Source organism: Eretmochelys imbricata, chromosome 11 (genome assembly GCF_965152235.1).
Source record: "Eretmochelys imbricata isolate rEreImb1 chromosome 11, rEreImb1.hap1, whole genome shotgun sequence".
Taxonomy (NCBI): Eukaryota; Metazoa; Chordata; order Testudines; family Cheloniidae; genus Eretmochelys; species Eretmochelys imbricata.
In genome coordinates, this window is record NC_135582.1 from 61704920 (window position 1) to 61723324 (window position 18405).

At 39.5% G+C, this 18405-nt stretch overlaps 1 protein-coding gene across 3 annotated transcripts in view; it reads left to right on the top strand.

The window, feature by feature from the left end:
* Nucleotides 1–400: 400 nt before the first annotated feature.
* PARD3B (par-3 family cell polarity regulator beta) overlaps nt 401–18405 on the top strand; it is a 615914-nt gene continuing 597909 nt past the window's right edge. For 2 of the 3 annotated variants that reach the window (XM_077830251.1, XM_077830253.1), the window contains exon 1: nt 473–1087. In XM_077830251.1, the coding sequence (XP_077686377.1) occupies nt 968–1087 (120 nt within the window). In that variant the 5' untranslated portion in view covers nt 473–967. The other variant, XM_077830252.1, reaches the window with a different exon arrangement.

Genomic DNA, 18405 nt, shown 5'->3' on the forward strand with positions numbered 1-18405 from the left:
CTGTGTGTGATCTGTGCGGGGGGGTGTGTGTGAGGTGTAGCTGTGTGTGATCTGTGCGGGGGGGTGTGTGTGAGGTGTAGCTGTGTGTGATCTGTGCGGGGGGGTGTGTGTGAGGTGTAGCTGTGTGTGATCTGTGCGGGGGGGTGTGTGTGAGGTGTAGCTGTGTGTGATCTGTGCGGGGGGTGTGAGGTGTAGCTGTGCGGGGGGGGGCGGCGGGGGGGTGAGGTGTGCTGTGTCTGACCCGCGCCGGGGACCCGGTTGCCGTGGTGCCGCAGGCCCTGCAGCCAGTCGCTGCGGCCCCTTTAAGAGCCGGAGCCGGGCGCGCAGGCCAGGCCCGGCTGCGAGCGCAGGAGCCGGCACAAAGTTTTCCCCTCACGGCTCCGGGGCGCGGCGGCCCGGGCGGCGGCGGCACCGAGCGCGCGCGGGGGCAGCCAGGGCCCGCGGGGGCCGGGGGCCGCAGGTAGGAGCCGCCCCGGCATGCGGAAGAGCCGCGGCCGCCGCATCCCCGAGCTCGGCCCGGGCTTCCCTTGAGAGCCAAGCGGGGGCCGCGCCGCAGCCGCTTCCCCTGCCCCCGCGGAGAGAGCCGCCTGCCAGGGCCCTTCCCAGCCCCCGGCGAGAGACTCAGCGCCTGGGGCCGGCCCCCGTTCGCGCCTGGGGCCTCCGGCTGGGTTCCCCGGTGCCCGCTGTGCCCTTGTCCTGAGCGCCCCAGGGAGGCCGGGGGTGTGGTTAGTGGCCCTCTCCTCGCCCTGCCCCCGGGGCCGCCGTGGGGCCCTCACCCCCCAGAGCCTGGGCCAGGCACCTGCTCCTGACAGCGGGACTCGCGCCCTTGCCCGGGGGGGCTGGGTTTGTCTGGAGGTGTGTTGTGACTTCCTGCCCCACGGTTTCAGGGACGCAGTTCCCACCTCCTGCTCCTCGGCCTGCTCTTTGTCACCCTTGTGTTAATGAGCGGTTGGGGTGAGTGGCTGAGATGAAAGTGACTGTTTCGTTTGGGAAGACGGGGATTGTGGTCCCCTGTAAGGATGGGCGGCTCCGTGTCAGAGACTTGACCCAGCAGGCTCTTCAGAGATTCCTCAAAACCAAAGAAAAGGTAAGGAAGATAAAAACTCACCATATCCACTTCACACCAAGATCGCTTAGGAACAGGGCACTTTTAAACCAGACGGTCTGTTTATAGAGGCGCCTCTATGTACCTGTAATGTATATATCTTATTAGTACCCCAAGTATAAGGCTGTTTTTTTTTAAGGTGTGAATTTTGCAGTTGGTGATTTCACAGCTGAAATAGTAGGTGGATACCAGTGGGATGCTGAATCTGCAGGTCCAGAATGAGATGCAGCACAGTCACTGAAGAACAGAACTACTCAGTTTTGAAATAGAAGTTGGGGTTCAGTAGTTATTGTAATAAATAAGGACTAGAAGTCAGAGCTTGGTGGACTAGTGTTGTTCACAACACTGCCAAAAAGTTGCATGAACAGTTGATATAGACAAGCTAAAAATGTGTTCCCTTTTGCTACAGTGGCTTCCTCGAAATGTGTAAAGTTTCTTGTATTTTAGGTTGTATGCTGTGCCACAAACATAACTTATTTATCTACAATAAAGTTGACATAGTATGGTCGGACTTTGGTTCAGACCTTATGATCCTAGGGACACCGCATGAATAGAGGTGCCACTTTTCAGATGAAAGTTGATCAAGGCTTCTTTTACCTGGGTCTGGTTGCAATTAAAAATAGTAGGACTGGCCAGTGAATCAGTTCAGTATGGTACTGATCAATAGTTTCTGTTCAAAGACCTGATTTTGCAAACACTTATTCAGATGAATAGTTTGTTACTTCATTGAGACTGCTCACCTGAGTAAGGGCTTGCAGGATTGGATCTTCAGAGAGTGAAGGAGATCTGAGTGCTAAAGGGCAACCCATGAGACTTGATTATCTCTGTTGCTGACTCATTCTGTGACTTTGGGCAAATCATATGACTTCTCTGCCTTTGTTTTTCTCATGTGTAAAAATGGGATTATAATATTTACCATCCCTTCACAAGAGTGTTTTGAATATTAATGTATGAAAACGTCTGCTGAAGTGCTAACTTTCTTATTGTACAAATCTGTATTAACTGTGGTAGTTACAGTGACTTCCATGTTTCCCTACACAAGCGCCTGTAGTGCTTTGCCTATCATGTAAAATACTTTCCTAAGTGAGATACTGTATAAAACAGTACTATATTCTTTCTCTCCATACTGGTACACTGTCTCTGTGTGTGTATATCACTACTGTAAACTGAATCAGCTGAGGATTAAATATTATCATAATAGTATTATGGAAATTAGCAAATATTATTTAGGCTGTGGGCCATCAGGATGCTTCAAACTGTCCAAATATGCATACACTTTGCTGAGGTTTTCTAAGAAGCAAAAGGACTTTTGGCCTTGGTAAACTTTTAAAAAAAAAAAAATATATTGAATTCAGCTCTCTCCTTATGGCAGTGAAGTTTGGACTAAAGTGCTGAGCCATCTGAACAACTAATGAGGAAAGCTTTAAGGTGACCGCAGAGAGAGCACAAGCCAAATTTTGCAGGTGTGTAAAGAAGGACCAAAAGAAACAAGCGGGGAAAAAACCTTATTCTAGAACTGCATATCCTGGCTAGTCTAGAAGTCTTGCTGACGTGGCTGGAGAATTAATGAAGGCTGAACAACTGAGTGGAACAAGTGTTCAGAATGAAGGCTGAACAACTGAGTGGAAAGGAATTTTTAGCCAGACTGTCACATTGTTTTTGTTTGTTAATACCTAACTAGTTAATCCAGTGAGACAAGGTGGATGAGGTGATATCTTTTATTGGACCAACTTCTGTTGGGGTGAGAGAGACAAGCTTTCAAGCTTACACAGAACTCTATCTCTCTAGTATCCTGGGACCAGCATGGCTATAACAACACTGTATATAGTTAAGTAATGTTTCAAGAAAAGGAATTTTTTTGTTAACGATTCAACACCTTTACCCCCTTATATTAAGGTGTGAGAACTGACACTATATACCTCTGAAACATCCAGTAGGTTCTTCAGCCAGTCTTGGGGAAAACCAGACATTGCATTCTTGATATTTCTAAGAGAAAACGAAGCAGAATCTGTTCTCACACTTCTCATCTCTTCTCAAACTTTTCAGGCTCTCTTTATACATCATAAGGAAACCAAAAAGGGCATAAGCCCAGTTTATTTTAAAACTCTGGTGAGTTTTAATGTTGGTAATTTGAAACTACAGTTAATACACATAATGGAAAAATCAAAAGAAAACAACATAAGAGGCTCAAACAGTAAATACTGAGCAGATTTGGATTTAAATCTCTAATTCAGTGGCTGAGATTTTGGTGTGTGCCTTTTCTAGTTCACCTTGAGTTGCACAGTAAAATTTCTATGCACTTCTTTGAATAGCTGGTTTCTGGCAAATCTTATTGGCTATCTTAGACCTTAATGCAAAATATTAGGTAACTTCAGTTTATTTAGCTAACTGTCATTGGAGGTTGTACTATTAGAAGAATTCTAAAGAATCATTACTGTTGTATTTTGGCTTGTTTAATTATACAGTATCTTGAATTCACTAACAATTCTAGTGGCCCTGTGCTTTTGTTTGTTCATTGTCTAACATGGGTGGATTAGGCCTGTTATCACTTTGTTCCCAATTTAAAAAAAGTAATTAATACACTTACAGATATTAACATTAGTAAAAACTGGATATATACTGGGACTCTGTACCACTAGTCACTACCTGAAATCTGCTGTAAAGTATGGGTATATTATACATATGAATTTCTAATAGGTTTGTTATTAAAGATGTTTACTGACTTAAGTTTAAAAAATACGTATTTAGAATGTTTAGATGACTTTATTTGGACTGAAGTTAGAGTATAGAATAATAGTGATAATACTTGAAAACTGCTTTTTATATGATTACTGGGTGTAAATAGTTTAAAATGTATAATGTCAAGTTGGGAAATTGGGATGAGAAAAGGGCCGGATGTAGTGATGGGATGGGGGAGGAGGAAAGTGGACCCAGGAAGGGAATGTACCAAAGTTTCAGAAGTTTGGGAAGGAAGAGAGTTGGATAGGACAGACTTAGAGAAGAATTTTTATTTCTATTTTATTTATATAAATGTACTGTGATGCCATAGTTACAATACTCATAATATGTACATAAGGTTTTAATTCCATCTTGGGGGTTCTACTGATCTAAACAGAGAACTTGAACTTTGCATTTGTTTCTTATCTTGCCATATTCAGTTGATGGAATTCTAGCCTTTGATAAAGCTGAGGGTGTGGGAGGAGTATTCTTTTTATTTTGTATAATATTAGTCAAATTCATAATGGTCTCAAGAATTCAGCTCCTTGTTAAACTATGGTTTTATAATATTTGTGATAGGGCCAAAATTATACAGTAAATGGATAGCTATTCCACTTCAAAATGATTTTACAAATAAAATAGCTGAAAATCTTGGAGGCACTTTACTTGCTATAGCTTGCTGCATTTTATAACAAACTTGGACTAATCACATGGCAGACTCATGGCAAGATTTGACCATAAAGGCTCATTAACAGTTACTGTTAAGTCGGAATTATTTTATTTATCAGCTGAAAAGTCATGCAATAAGACAATTTTTCATTGTTGTGCATGAAGGTCAACTATTGGGACCAAATTCCCAATAAATCGGTGCAATTTTAAATGGTCAAACCTCTTGCTCTACATCCCGATTGACTCATCAGAGGTTAAAAAGAACTTTTCTGGACATTAAATTCTGCATAAAACATAGAGGTAAATTCTCTCCATGAAAATATCAGTTAAAAAAGGCTATTATACTTAGGAATGTTATGTTCATGAAGGAGAGAATTCCAGATATTTTTGGAAAAAAAGTGTGTGTGAGAGATTGGGGGGAGGGGGGGGAGGAGGGGAGAGAATAAGAATTCTAGTACTCGTTTTCTTGAGAATCAAGATTTATTGTTCTGAGAAGACAATGTCTATTTTTGCTTCATCTCACTCAATATTTACCTCTCAAGTAAACAAATCTTCAGTAAAAGTCATTATCTGCTTTTGTTATTGTTTTGTAGTGTGTAAATTAAGGTTTCCTATGTGTAGTTATACGCAGTAGGACTAATAGCTCCACATAATCTTTCTTGCTGCGTTTATACCATCTCTTACTTAGCTACTCTTTGTTTAGATATTTCTACGATCTTAGGATATGTCTTCATTGCACAGCTAAGTTGAGTTACCTCTCTTGAGTTAGTAAAGCTTCAGTGAGAGAGGCCACACTGCAAAATAACGCTTGAGTTGCTGTGTCCATGCTGGTGCTGTTTGCGCTTGTTTGCAGTGCTAAGACTTCTAAGGGTAAATATCATGGTAAGTAAAACTGAGTGAAATTCTTTTGGACTTTTTTTTCATGCCAAAGCATGTATCTGACTGAAACATTTTGCAAATTTGTGACAAATTTGCTGAAGTGTTTTACTTTATAACAAAAAACAAACAAACAAAAAAAACCCCAGACAAAAAACAGCACCTTAAAAAAAATCTAAATGTGTTTTGACACTTTTTTAAAATTAAAATGTTTTTAATTCTGATGCAAAGTGAATTTTTTGTTTCAGGATATTCACGTTTCAGATAAAATTACTCTAACACTTAAAATGGTCAAAATCTAAATGAAATGTTTAGTTTGACCCTAAATGATTATCTCTTCCCCGCCGCCCCACCCCCGAATTGCCAGCAAATGGAAAATCTGTTATTTGCCTACCTCTAACAGTAACCCAAGTCAGTTTCTGAATTCTTTCCCAATGAATTGGGGGAGAATTTGTCTATCTTTTCAGGGCAACAGGGGGAATTCTAGGAAGGTACCGTAAGCACTCCAAACATTTGAGTTCTGTTAGCCTGTGTCTGGACTGCAGAGTGTTGGCGTTAGCAGCTGATGCGCTATGCTCACTTGAGTTTTAGCCAATTCCCACTTTGGTGCCAGCCTACTTGAGTTAAAAACCCAGTGCACTTGAATTAGAGGGAAGGAAGGAATTGAAGTTAGGGGCAATGCTTGAATTATGACTTGAGTTAATTTTGCGGTGAAGGCAATCCGTTAGTTAAGGCTGGACATTGAAACTTTAACTATAAATTGTTTTTGTCTTGTTAACTTTAAGTCAGACTTTCAATGGTATTTTGAAAACTTAAAAAATGATGAGTTTTTGTTCTCATGGATGTTCAGCAGAAAGGAACAGCAGTGAGCCTGGAGAATGCAATATACAACAGCCCTTCTTCTAGATAAAGTGACATTTACTTTATCTCCCTTTGAAACAAAATTTACAGCATTCCTTTAAACTTTCTCACTTTCATAAAAGAACAGGCAAGTATGCAAAAGGGAAGAGCCTTGCATGTAGATATGATCATATTCTGTTTGAATGCATATCAGTCCTCCAAGATAGAAACATTTATGTTCTGTCATCAAAACAAAGATGGACTGTGTCCATAATCCGCTTCTCAAATCTGGGATCAGTTTTTAACCATTGGATGGTTCACTTGGCGGGACCACTTCAGAGGGTGACTAAATTGCTGTGCCAACTGAATACGTGGCTTCCGTCCTTGGAAAGCCTACTAGAGTGTCAGTTATGGTTTTGTGATATAGGTCCCCACTGATTAGAAACTATACCGAAAACACTAATTTGTTCCACAGTAGTAGTGGTAAACTCCTTGACTACCAAACTGGATATCAGTGACACTATATGAAGGCAATACAATGGTCATACATCTCTGATTGGACAGGAAATAGTGTTTATTAAATTATTTGTGTATCGTCAGCATTGTGCTCAAAGGTATTTAGAGGGTTAATGTTATAGGCTGACTATCTAAGTCACCTTCAATTTTTTGCTAATAAAATATTTCTCTCTGTTGTAACTTCATAAACCTATGTTCTCATGCCTGCCCCATAACATAACGGTATGTGGCTGCTGCTAAGCAGCCAGCAGAAGGAGTACTAAATGTTCTTTTGCAGTTTCTTTAAAAACAGAAGCTTTAAAAAAAATATTTTGAACCAAAAGTCAGTATCTGACTTGCAAAAACAGTCCAGGTTTCCACAGATACTGAGGAAGATGTCAAAACGTAGAAAATAAACGGTGTTTTGCCCACTCTTCTGTTTGTTCAAGTGTTGTTTTTAATTTATGAGCAAAGTAGAAGGCGGTTATGTGACATGTATAATAGAGACAGAATATTAATGATAGTATTTGTACTGCTTGTTTCCACTTCCAGAAGTAGGTTTTAGCTTTTGTGGGCTCTTCCATGACCAGGTAGATTATGTGCCCTAAAATTGTTCATTCTTTTTACATTTTAATGCCATTTGTACTTATCCACAATCTGCTTTCTACATCAGGAATAATTTACATATTTCCAAGCTCTGGTTTTAAACACTCAGATTTTGTTTTTAAATTTTTCATCGCCATATCCATATTAACGTTCTCTTGTCCTCTTATTAACTGCAGTTCATTATCAAGTTTCTAATTTGTCTTTGGGACTTTGATATATATTTTTGTATGTGAAAATCATAATTAAGCTGTTCAGCATTCAAGTTTGCTCATTATGATAGCGCACTAATAAACTGGAGTATAATTTGATATATTAGATTTCTCATGTTATTATGGGTGACTGCTTGACAAGTATAGGATGAGAAGTCCTCTTCCAGATAATTAAGGGGAGAAAAAAACATATTATTTCACTAACCTCAGTATTAAACAGGAGTTCATACAGGGGTAACTTGACAATGGTATGGCTATTGCCAGTAATAGTGGGGAATATAACCTTCTGTGGCCTCCTTTTTTGAATCTTTTTAACACGCATGTAGGATTGGTTGAACTGAGGCACAAATTAGCCATTTGGAAGATTATTTCATGTTGACATTAGCTTTTTCTGTGACCAATGGTTTTATTCTTCATTTTTTTGTTTGAGTGCTGGTAAAGACGAACCCATTGATAAGCACAATTGCTGGAACTTCTTCAATGCTTTGTATTTAGACTAGCATCATAGTTAAGATAGTAAATCTTTCTTGGCTGTTTAAAAACACTGGCTTTGGTATTTAAACAACACATTTGTGTGGGAATTTCTTTAGATGATGGTTTCATAGGAACAAAGATGCTTTTGATCTAGGCTAACAGTATATTTTTTTATACAATTTTAAAATTGTTTCCATATCCTAGTGTATTCCTTTAATTTCCTCATAATTTAATTTGTTATCTCTTTGATAAGATGTTACCAGAACTATTGTTTCTAATTGCTCTAGGACATCATTCCAGTGCATAATTTTTTGGGGGCTGGGGGGAGGCAGAGGAGACATTTTAGCCATTTAATGTCAGAGGTATTCTGTCCTCAATTTTGCATAAAGTCTTCATTTTGATTAGTCTGATAACTGTCAATTTGCAAAGTTATAGCTAAAACTTAAACATTTTTTCTGTGCAACATAGTTTATGGAATAGCAATAATGGTTCCTGATGCCCTTCGTCACTCCCATTAATGCTGATATACGGTTAAGGCTTTTTTCCTGTTCCTTACCTGCCTATCATAGGTGTTTATAAGTTGGCTAGAAAAACTGCCTTTGTGCTGAAAATCAAACTTGTCATACAACATACAAGATGTTGTTCTGTAGGGTTTTCTTTACTTTAACTTAAAAAATAAAAGATCTTGCCATTTTTCAGGTTTGATCAGTAAACAGAGAGAACAGGTTATTGGCTTAAGTTAATATTGAGTGCCTTGCTTAAAACATACAGGCATCAGGTAATCTATCAAATAAGTAGAGATGGATGAAATTGATTAAAATGCAGTATGTCCATTCAGAGTGACCCACCCTGGAAATACTATAAATGTGTATGCTACATACATGATAATTCTAGGATCTATACATTAAATCTTGTTTATCAAATTCAAAGTGTTAAGAGTTGTCTGAAGTGTTTGAGAGCTCGACTAGAATACTAAGCTTCCTTCTAGAACTCCATTTTCAATATCTATTAGAGGGCTTCATAAAGTAGTACATGCTGATAGGTTGCAATTCACCCTTCATTTGGGTAAACAGCAGTAGAAACCAATCTAGTCTCAATTGATTTACAGAAGATACAGAGAGACAATTAGCGGGCAAAATTTCTATTATCCATTCACTTCTTCCAAATCAATGTGCACACACTCTCCACTGATTACTTGCTTTATCATCTTCAAAAAAGCTTCTGGCAAAGAATGGAATTGAAATAAATTGATCGAAACACTTATTTCCCACAAAGGGGGAATGTTTTTGCTTGTATAGAATATCAGTTTAACATGATTTCTAACAAGCAGTTGACAGTGACAGGCAGTATGTGTCCTATTGATATTGCATAAAATGCCAAACAACTCTTGAAAAAGTGGCTAAAGTTACTTGCCAATAATAGTTTGTACTTTCTATGAAATATGCTTTCCCCCATATTTGTTCTGTATGGTGCAGCAATTGAATTGCACCATACTGTGCTGGGCCTTGCATCCTGCTGTTAAACCAACAGACGTCCTTCCACATGGAGCACAGCATTCTTCAGGCTTTCCTAATCAGTCTGATGCCATAAGAACTGCAGGTTTTGGTATAAACACCTGTCTTATCTAAAATATCCTCCAGTATCAATTAAAATGTCTGTCTTTTACCCTTAAAATAATGGTGCCAAAGGGCTATAGCAATCGATACAATGCAAAAGCTGTTTTCAGCTGTTTTCATACTTACACTCCTGCCTTTATAAATAGAAAGGCTCAATAACCTTTTCCTATTTCAAGACAGCTTTTTAAAATCAAGTACGGTTAGACTTGAACATCTTGATGAGAAACAAATTTTTGAATGCTAGTGAACACTCAGATCCATAAATTCACTAAAGAAAGGAAATTCCTTCAGGGAGCGAGTCTTTGAAAGTCAGTCTGTACAGTACTACTTATCCAGGTATCATGTCCGTGTATCATTCTTTCCTCTTCTTGGGCATGCACACTTTTCTGGTTGCTCTCTGTGGAACCTTTTGCCACTGGTGCTGGCACAGTTTGTATGTGGGGTGTGTGCTGAGAGCCATTGAACTGAACTGTAAACCCTCTATGATGGAAACAACGTCAAGCCAGGGGGGGTGCAGGAGCACCCCTAGTTCCAGCACCTAGGCCGGTGGCTAACTTTTCATACAAAGTTACTTTAACTGTGAGGAAAGGAGAATTTACAATAGTAAAAACCAGTGATTGGATTCGAAGGGACTTCTGCATCATGCATCCTTCTTTAGGGCCCCCCCTTCCCCCAAAAAGTAAGACCTTTTTTTTTCCATAAATGTATATAATTTTTCCTTAGATACCTCTGGTGATTGTGCCTTAGACAGGTAAACTACTGCAAAGTCTGATCTTATGATCCATCTTTGCTCTTATCTAAGATAAAACTATCATTTCTGCACCATCATCAGTACTTGCATTAGAAGTGATGTCTGTTCATGCGGTGGCACTACCGTACAAAACCCTCACTTAATATTGCACCCTGTGATACTCCTGTGCTTTGAAGTCTAAACCAGTTGTTCTTTGGCTTCCCAAGGATAATGGTAGCAGCTGTTGCTGAATAGACCTTTATTTTTAATTAATAAAGTAAAATGTCATCAAATTTTTAAGACCAAAAAATGCAATCTGCTTGACTGCAAATCATATTTACAAGCAACAACAGACTCACACCTAGGTTTCTCCTTCCTTTGCCCCTTTATGAAAGGTTGTCTTTGCAGGTTATTATGATTTTAAATGGCTGATTGTGGTTGTCTGCAGGTGAGTCAGAACTTCAGTGGTGGAATACTTGCTCCAAGTCTGTTGGATTGCAGCCTAAAGGACTTTGTTTGTTTTTGAGTAGCTATGCCACTGCTGTTTATGGAGGGAAATAAATCATTTGTTTTTCTATGTGAGGTGTTGACTAATGGAACTCTTCAGAGTGGTGGGTGTACTGACCAATTCAGAATGTCCACTATTTGTAAAGTGAAAATAATGACTTAATGAAGTACGTGCCAGTGTGGCATATTTGTAAAGGTTGAGTTGACCTCAGAAGTTAGATGTTTTTCTCCCTGATTCTGTCTGTAATTTAAAAAAAAAAAAAAAAGATTAGGACCCTTTAACTTACTGAAATTTGAGGAGGACTCATTGATGAAGCCAGTTTTTTTTATTTACCTAAACAGTTTTAAATATTACAGTAAGTTTAGGTGTTCATTTCAAATTTAATTCCTCTAGCTCAGTGCTTCTCAAATTTATGACAAACATTTATTTTTAAAAAAAGTATTTTAAATAAAAATGTTTTTTTTTATTTTTTTTTAAATTCGACCCACCAAATAACACTTTACATTTTGCCTTGAGGACTCATGACCTGTGGTAACCTTTTCTTTTAGGTTAGTCACCCAACTGAGCATGACCACAAAAGTGGTGGTAATTTTGGTAGTTTTTTGGGATAGATATAGCAATATTCTGATATCTGGTTGACATGCTCATCAGCATGTTTTTCAAAAGGCAGATACTTCGTATGTCCATCTGGTATTCTAATTTTTTTCCCCCTCAATAATTGTCTCTTGAAAGCAAGAGGACCTTATCACTGACTATTGTAAAACATTCGGCGACTTTCTTAAATATCAGCCTAAATAATTTTTTACCCCTACTGTCCTACCCAAAACACAGAAAATCGGAAACCAGATAAGCTACTTTCAGGAAATGGTCCCTTTCTGAAAGGTTACTTTCCGTTGGTCTCCTTCTATCTCGTGTGAAGGTAGAAAGAATGGCTGGGATTTCTTGAAGTAGCCTAAAGGAGAGAGATGTGCAACTCCCATTTAATTATGGCCTTTTGAGAAGTCCAAGTTGCTGCCAATTTAATTTTTTTTTTCTTGGTCCTAATAAGTTTCTGGAGAAGTTGCTCAGAATGTGCTCAAATCTCTGACATACAAAAGGAAAATTTCCTAAGAGTTGCAGGCTTTATGAAACTAGAATAGAAAAGTCGCAAGCCATCAATACACGTGACAGGCAGCTCACGGTTTTCAGTACGCAAGCTGAATTCCCTTCCCAGCCTGGGACTGAACTCCCTAGTTCAAAGTATTTGTCTTCCAGGTATTGAGATGGAGGAGGAGAGAGGCCAAGTGACGATGTCACTGCCCCTCTTTTATACTTTCTACCAACTGCTAGAAAGATTCTGGCTGTGACATGGGGTCCTAAGCAGCTCTCATTGCGTACGTGCCCTCTCCAAGGAGTCTCTGAGATATTGGATTCTTCTTGATGGGCCATCAAAGCCTGTCTGGCCAGTGATAGTTGCTCCTTTGTCGCTATTGAAAGGCCGGCTGTGGGCATCTCCCAGTCTCACAACATATTTTAGTAACACGTATAGCAAAAGAATTCATAACTTCACATACAAAGATAGTGCATAGAATTCAAGAGGCTATTAAGGTTCAACTTTTGAAATAACTCACAAGGCATGGATTGTAAAAAGCATATCATATGACAGTGGTGAATATGGGGGTTTCAGGGTGCTACTTTGAGATACAGAATGTTCATCTGCATCAATGGTTTTCAACCTTTTTTCATTTGTTGACTCCTAAAAAAAAAAAAATTTTAAATGGAGGTGCCAGACCCCTTTAGAAATCTTAGACATAGAGCAGTGGTTTTCAACCTGTGGTCCGCAGGCTAATAGTTGTGTTAGACACAGACAGAAACCAACCTTTGCATAAATATCCCAGAAATAAAATCAGTCACATTTTTGAAAATTTTATCCCCAGTTTTGACTTAAAATTGGCTTTTCTTATCAGGACTGTCCACTCTGTCCAACACTAACTTTGCTAAATAGGCAACAAGAGATGAGAGCAGAACCTGTGCTTGTAAGCTCTAGAAGAATTTGAACTCTGCTGGAAATATCCTATTGATAGACAGGGGAAATTATTCCATAATAGGTACACAAAGCTGGCAAAAGGCTTATTTGATTGCAATCCACTTCAAAGTTTTTCTCCTATGTAATTTTTGGGACAACATCCTTCAACTTCAGGGATCTCTCATTTACTGATATTTTTCTCCGTTAAAACAAGCAAGTCCCTTAGAATTCAAAGAAGGTAGAAGAATCTGATAGCTTATTATCCTTTTTATTGCAGGTTTGACAATGTTTATTAATGACAATGGATTTGAAATTGAGCATCTTACTAAATGCGAGTCTTGGGCCAGCCTCTGTCCCTTTGTCTTAAAGGTTTGAGAACAGATAATGCGAAAGAATACATTTGTTTCCAGATGGCTGCATGCTTGATGCTCCTTTATGTTTAGCTGTCATTCAGATGTGAATGCTGTGGTGATTATAAGTGTCTTCCATTTTTCTGGGTTGAAATGAAACCTTTTATGCATTGTGTATTAAGAGATTAACTGTTTGGCTGATCAATAGGGAAACTAGAACAATAGGAAGCAACTAGATGTTGTTTGTAGCAGAAGAATATTCTGCTAGCTGAGAGGTTGGGGTTCGTGAGGAAACTTAGGAGCTCTCTTCTCAGGTTTGGGAAGTTAGTTCTATTGGAGACATGAGATTGGTTTGTATCATTGTTTTTCTTAAACTGTCTGTTGTAGTGCGTCACTGCCATCCTGTAAAATTTTGCCATATTCAGTCATGATGTTGTTAACTCATGCTTAACAACAAATTATACTAGTGCCCTGTCTGGGTGAAAATGTGATTGATTCTAGTTAACAGTGCGTGGGAAAAGAGAGTATAGAAAGTTTGATGTTAGAATGAAGCTTGAGATTCTTTTATGCGTGTGTGTGAAACTTTAGGTTTATACTGACTTCACTAGTACTTTTTATATAGTATGTTGTAAAACTAGGCATATATCTAGATGAGTTGATGTAATCCCTAGAAGACCACTGTGTACTACCAGGGGCACTTGTACCCTTGGATGAGAACCACTACTCTAGCAAGTGTGGTGCTCTTGGTAAAATCAGTGCAAGGAGATTAAAGCAAAGGAACATGTATAGCCACGTGAAACAGGGTGACAAACTAAGGCCTTCTCTACACTTGTTGGCCTCTGTTTCAGTCATCAGTGTAGCTGTACCAGTGCAAACCACTAGCTTAAACAAGAAAAGCTGTTTGTGGAGTTTACCTGTCAGGGGGAGAATGACGGGGCCATAGGGGAAGTGCTCTGCCAGGAAACTGAATTTCATCTGAGGCAGCAGTCACCTTAAAAGACAAGCTTCTTAAGACTTACTTTACACGCATTTTTGCACAAATTATTTGATATATATGGGTGTTCATGCAGATGACGTTTTTTACATCACTATAAATGTCATCACAATATTGATTGCCTCTCATCTTGTATTCTGTCTGTAGTAACGAGTTCTTAGTATTTTTATATGTATGTATGTTTTGGAAAGGTTTATGTGGTCAAAAACTTGTTGTCTTAATGACTGTCCCAATTATAACCTATCCAAGTAGACTTAAAGAAGTGAAGCAGCAACCTAGGTGGAAATTTTGTTCAAATATAGAAACCCAACTTGTGAATTAGATTATTATTGCTCCATCTTATACTTAAAAAAATAATTAAAAACCTAGTTCTCCAAAGTAGTGTTAGCTTTTTGGTTAATTTGAAATACTTGGTATCTGATGTTAATATTGTGTTTCCAAAGGTTAGTGATGATTCTGTTTGCTATTAGTATAATATTGCTCAACAATAACCTTACTGTTGAGAGATCCCTTCTGGCTCGGCTTTTATATGTACATGATTACAGGGTTATCCATGGAAAAAGCCAGTGAATGCAAATATTTCACTTACCTCTTCCATAATTGATTCTCATTTTTCTTATTAAACTTTCAGGGCCAGATCTTGACCTTCAAACATCGTCATAGGATCAGAAAGTAGAATTTTGTGTTTTGAGCATATAGCAGCTTTTGTCAGAGGGTCATCTTGAAATCCTGATTTCCTGTTTGGTTTTTTTGTTTTTGTTTTTTAAAAAGTACATGAAAATAGCTGCATGTCTGTATTAAAAGGTCCCTAAAGTTGTTGTCCACAGTTTTTCCCGAAGTAGGAATCTTTATATCCTGCCATGCAAATATAACCCTTCTGCCCGTGGGAGTTGGCAGCAACAAGGGCCGGGTTCAGTATCTAGTTCCATTCCAATACACAATGCAAAACCGGCTCGAGCCCCCACCCAGTGACCTGGGACAAATATATACCACCCCTGCTGGGCGCCTCCAAGAGGTAATACTTCCCCGCTCGCAAGCACAGAGTTGGAATGTAGCAAAAAGCCTTTTAATAACAGAGAGAAACACTGTGACATTATGTTGGGGAAACACCACCAACAGGATTCATAACACAACCCATGAGCAAAAAACCCACCCCAAGCAAATTGGGACGTGTCCTTTCCCTTTGGTTCTTGAGTCCAGCAACCCAAAATCACCCAAAGTCCCAAAAGTCCAACGACCCAAAAGTCTCTGTCCCTGGTCAGGGCAGCCCCAGAGTTCGAAAGTTTATCTGCAGAGTTTATCCAACCTGGGTGGAGATGGGGCGGGTGGGGGTGGTTAAGGGGCACCTTATGTGGTCCAGAGCTGATTGCCCCACCTCTCCATGGGGCTCTGCTCTGCCAGCCGCCCCAATGAGCTGCTCCAGCCGTCCTGCAAACTGCTGTGCTCCAAGAGCCGCTCTGCTCCGCTCTGCCAGCCGTCCCACAAACTGCTCCGCCATATATCTTCAGGCTCCCCCACTACTTAACACAACACTCAGTGATTTCAGCTCTTAGGAAGTTTAGCTCTTTTGTGATTTCAGCTTGTAGTAGGGGAGCCTCAGTGCTGGTGCACCATTAGCCCAAAGTGAATTCAGCTCAGCAGCCGGTAATTAGACTCCTAAAGGAATCAAAATTAGCTCTGATATTCCACAGTGGAGAGAGGAGGAAGTGCAACTAGCATGTAAGGCCCTCACCAGGGGGCCTATGCCACCAAGTATTAATACCTGTCCCCAGCCTCTCTCCATTCACTGGGTTTTGGAACCCATGATCCTTGCCTAGCTAGTGCTGCTTAGTTGATGGTGAGTCCCTCCATCATAACAAAAGGCCAAGTACAGTTCCACTGTCCTTGATTCATATAATCAGGTTATAACAGCTTATTCTTGCCCCAATAACAGAGAAACTGGGTCTCCTTACAGCAGCCAAAGTGACCATCTAGGCAGGGTGGGTGTGCCTATGCAAATGAGATCAGCCCCTGAAGTTCTTCTCCACAACCCACCATGACTCGCCACCAGATGTCAGGATGAGCTCTACCCTGACTCTGCTTACACAAACATCCATGTCAGAATACACTTCACTTTATTTCATGAACCAGTTCATAAATGTTCTCTGGTTCAGTGGTGGCTTCTTCAAAACTTTTAATGTCACTAGGAGGCTGTCAGTTTTCATACAACTTTTTTACTCCATATACCCATACTCTACCTCTCCCCTTACCCCCACCTCCAGAGATTTAAATGCAAAAATCCAGCTCTTGGTTGTCATGGATTTTTGTTCTTCTTCTCTTTGGGAATGTAAAACATTAAATATTAACTTATTTTCAGACTTATTTTTCTGTCAGACTACTTTATACAGATGAGGGGTATAAAAGGCAATGCATAAGTTAAAGTTAAAATTAAAGTTTTCTATTAAAATATCACACGTAGAAGACTGGAGATGACTTCTACAAATGTGAGTGGGGAAAGGTCCAGCATGGAGATGAAAGCTATTTATCTTCTTTGACATTCACGTTACATGTGTCTCACTACTATAGTTTAGTTTAGGATAGGCTTGAGCATATAGGGGAATACTTCTGTAACCTCCAAGGAGATTACAGAAGTTCCTGGGACTCCGTCTGCTGGCAGCTCAGGGAGAGGCACACTGTCCCTGGTAGGGAGGGGGAGCCAAGGCAGACTCAGAGTCCACCCAGCAACCAATAGGGATTGAGAGGCCCTCCCTCTGTGGCGGGATTTACTACCTTCTCCCACTTGTGAGTCCTTTGGGCTGTACTGAACCCAGTCAGCCACACTGCTAAACCACTGCAGAGAAGAATTTTGTGGTTATAGGTAATCAAGGGCGCCAGCAAAGTACGCGTACCAATGGGACACTAATTTTACGTTTGCTACATCAAGTCACGGGTATTTGCAGTGTGTGCTGAATACACTCACCTCAGAATCTGGAATAAATCAAAAAATTCCTGAGTCTCTGCTGTCAATCCCACTTGTAAACGGTGTCCTCACCTCCTTCTTGTGACTGACTGACATTGTGGATGGGCCCATCTACTACTGCTATCAGTCACTCTGATAGCTGAAGTCATGGAGTTATGTACTCTGGATCTGAAGGTTCCAGTCCTGCTCATTAATCATGTGAGAGCTGATATAATTCCATATGAAAAAAACAAGTATCATCTTATTTTATAAAAATATTCCCTTCGTATGTATGTCTTATGGTTAAGTTTGGAAAGATTAGATTTTTATTGGTCCATGTCAGGTGTGTGTATGTGTATATAGGCATGCAAGTGGTGAAGTCAAAGTTTACTGATCTCTACAATAAAATATGCATATGCATATGAACAGGCACAAAGTGATAAAAAAATATTTCCATAGATAAGAATCTAAACTTAAAGTAAGAAAAATGCTGTTTGAGAAATTAATTTATTTTAATATTTGTTGTACATTTTGGCGTGCTATTGACAATTTGTGTTTTAACAATTATAAAGCTTTAACTTTTTGAATCTGTGTCTACTGTTATTAAATAATTGTTTGCCCTTCTTGTAACTTCCTGCAACTGTGAAAATTTAACTTGTAAAACCCCATAATTTTGCACAACTCTGAAAATTTATAAAGTAAAAATCCATTTTTAAATGAAAAATGCTTAAAAAGCATTGATATCTGTTGAAATGATCAAATTAAAAGATCTAATTCTGCCAAACCTGATTATGGTATAGTCAACCTTAATTCTGGACCTTCCTAAGCTTTGAGTGCTTGACTTTGTAACTTTATTTTTATGTTATGTATAAAAGAGGGTGGGGAGAACCCCAAAAGCCTAAAGAGGGCTTTGTCCAGACTGTAGATGTTGTTCTCTTTTGATTTCCCCTTGACAGCAATGGAGAATGTGGGTATTGGCGGTGTAAAATACTAATTCCAAAAGTGATGACTAAATTATTACCGTAGTTCAGGGTTAAAATATAAAAAAAAAAAAAAATGCCCAGGATTTCTTGAGCGATTCACGAGAGAATGATTTATGCTGCTCAAGAAATGACTGCTGGCATTATCGTACATTATCGTACATCAGATAAAGAACAGAATGTTGAGAGGACTCAGTGAAGCAAACATGATGTAAGGCTTGCTTGAGTGTTGGAAGACCTGCACATGGCTTTTGTGAATCCAGTTGAGATCTGGATTCCATAATTGCTAGAA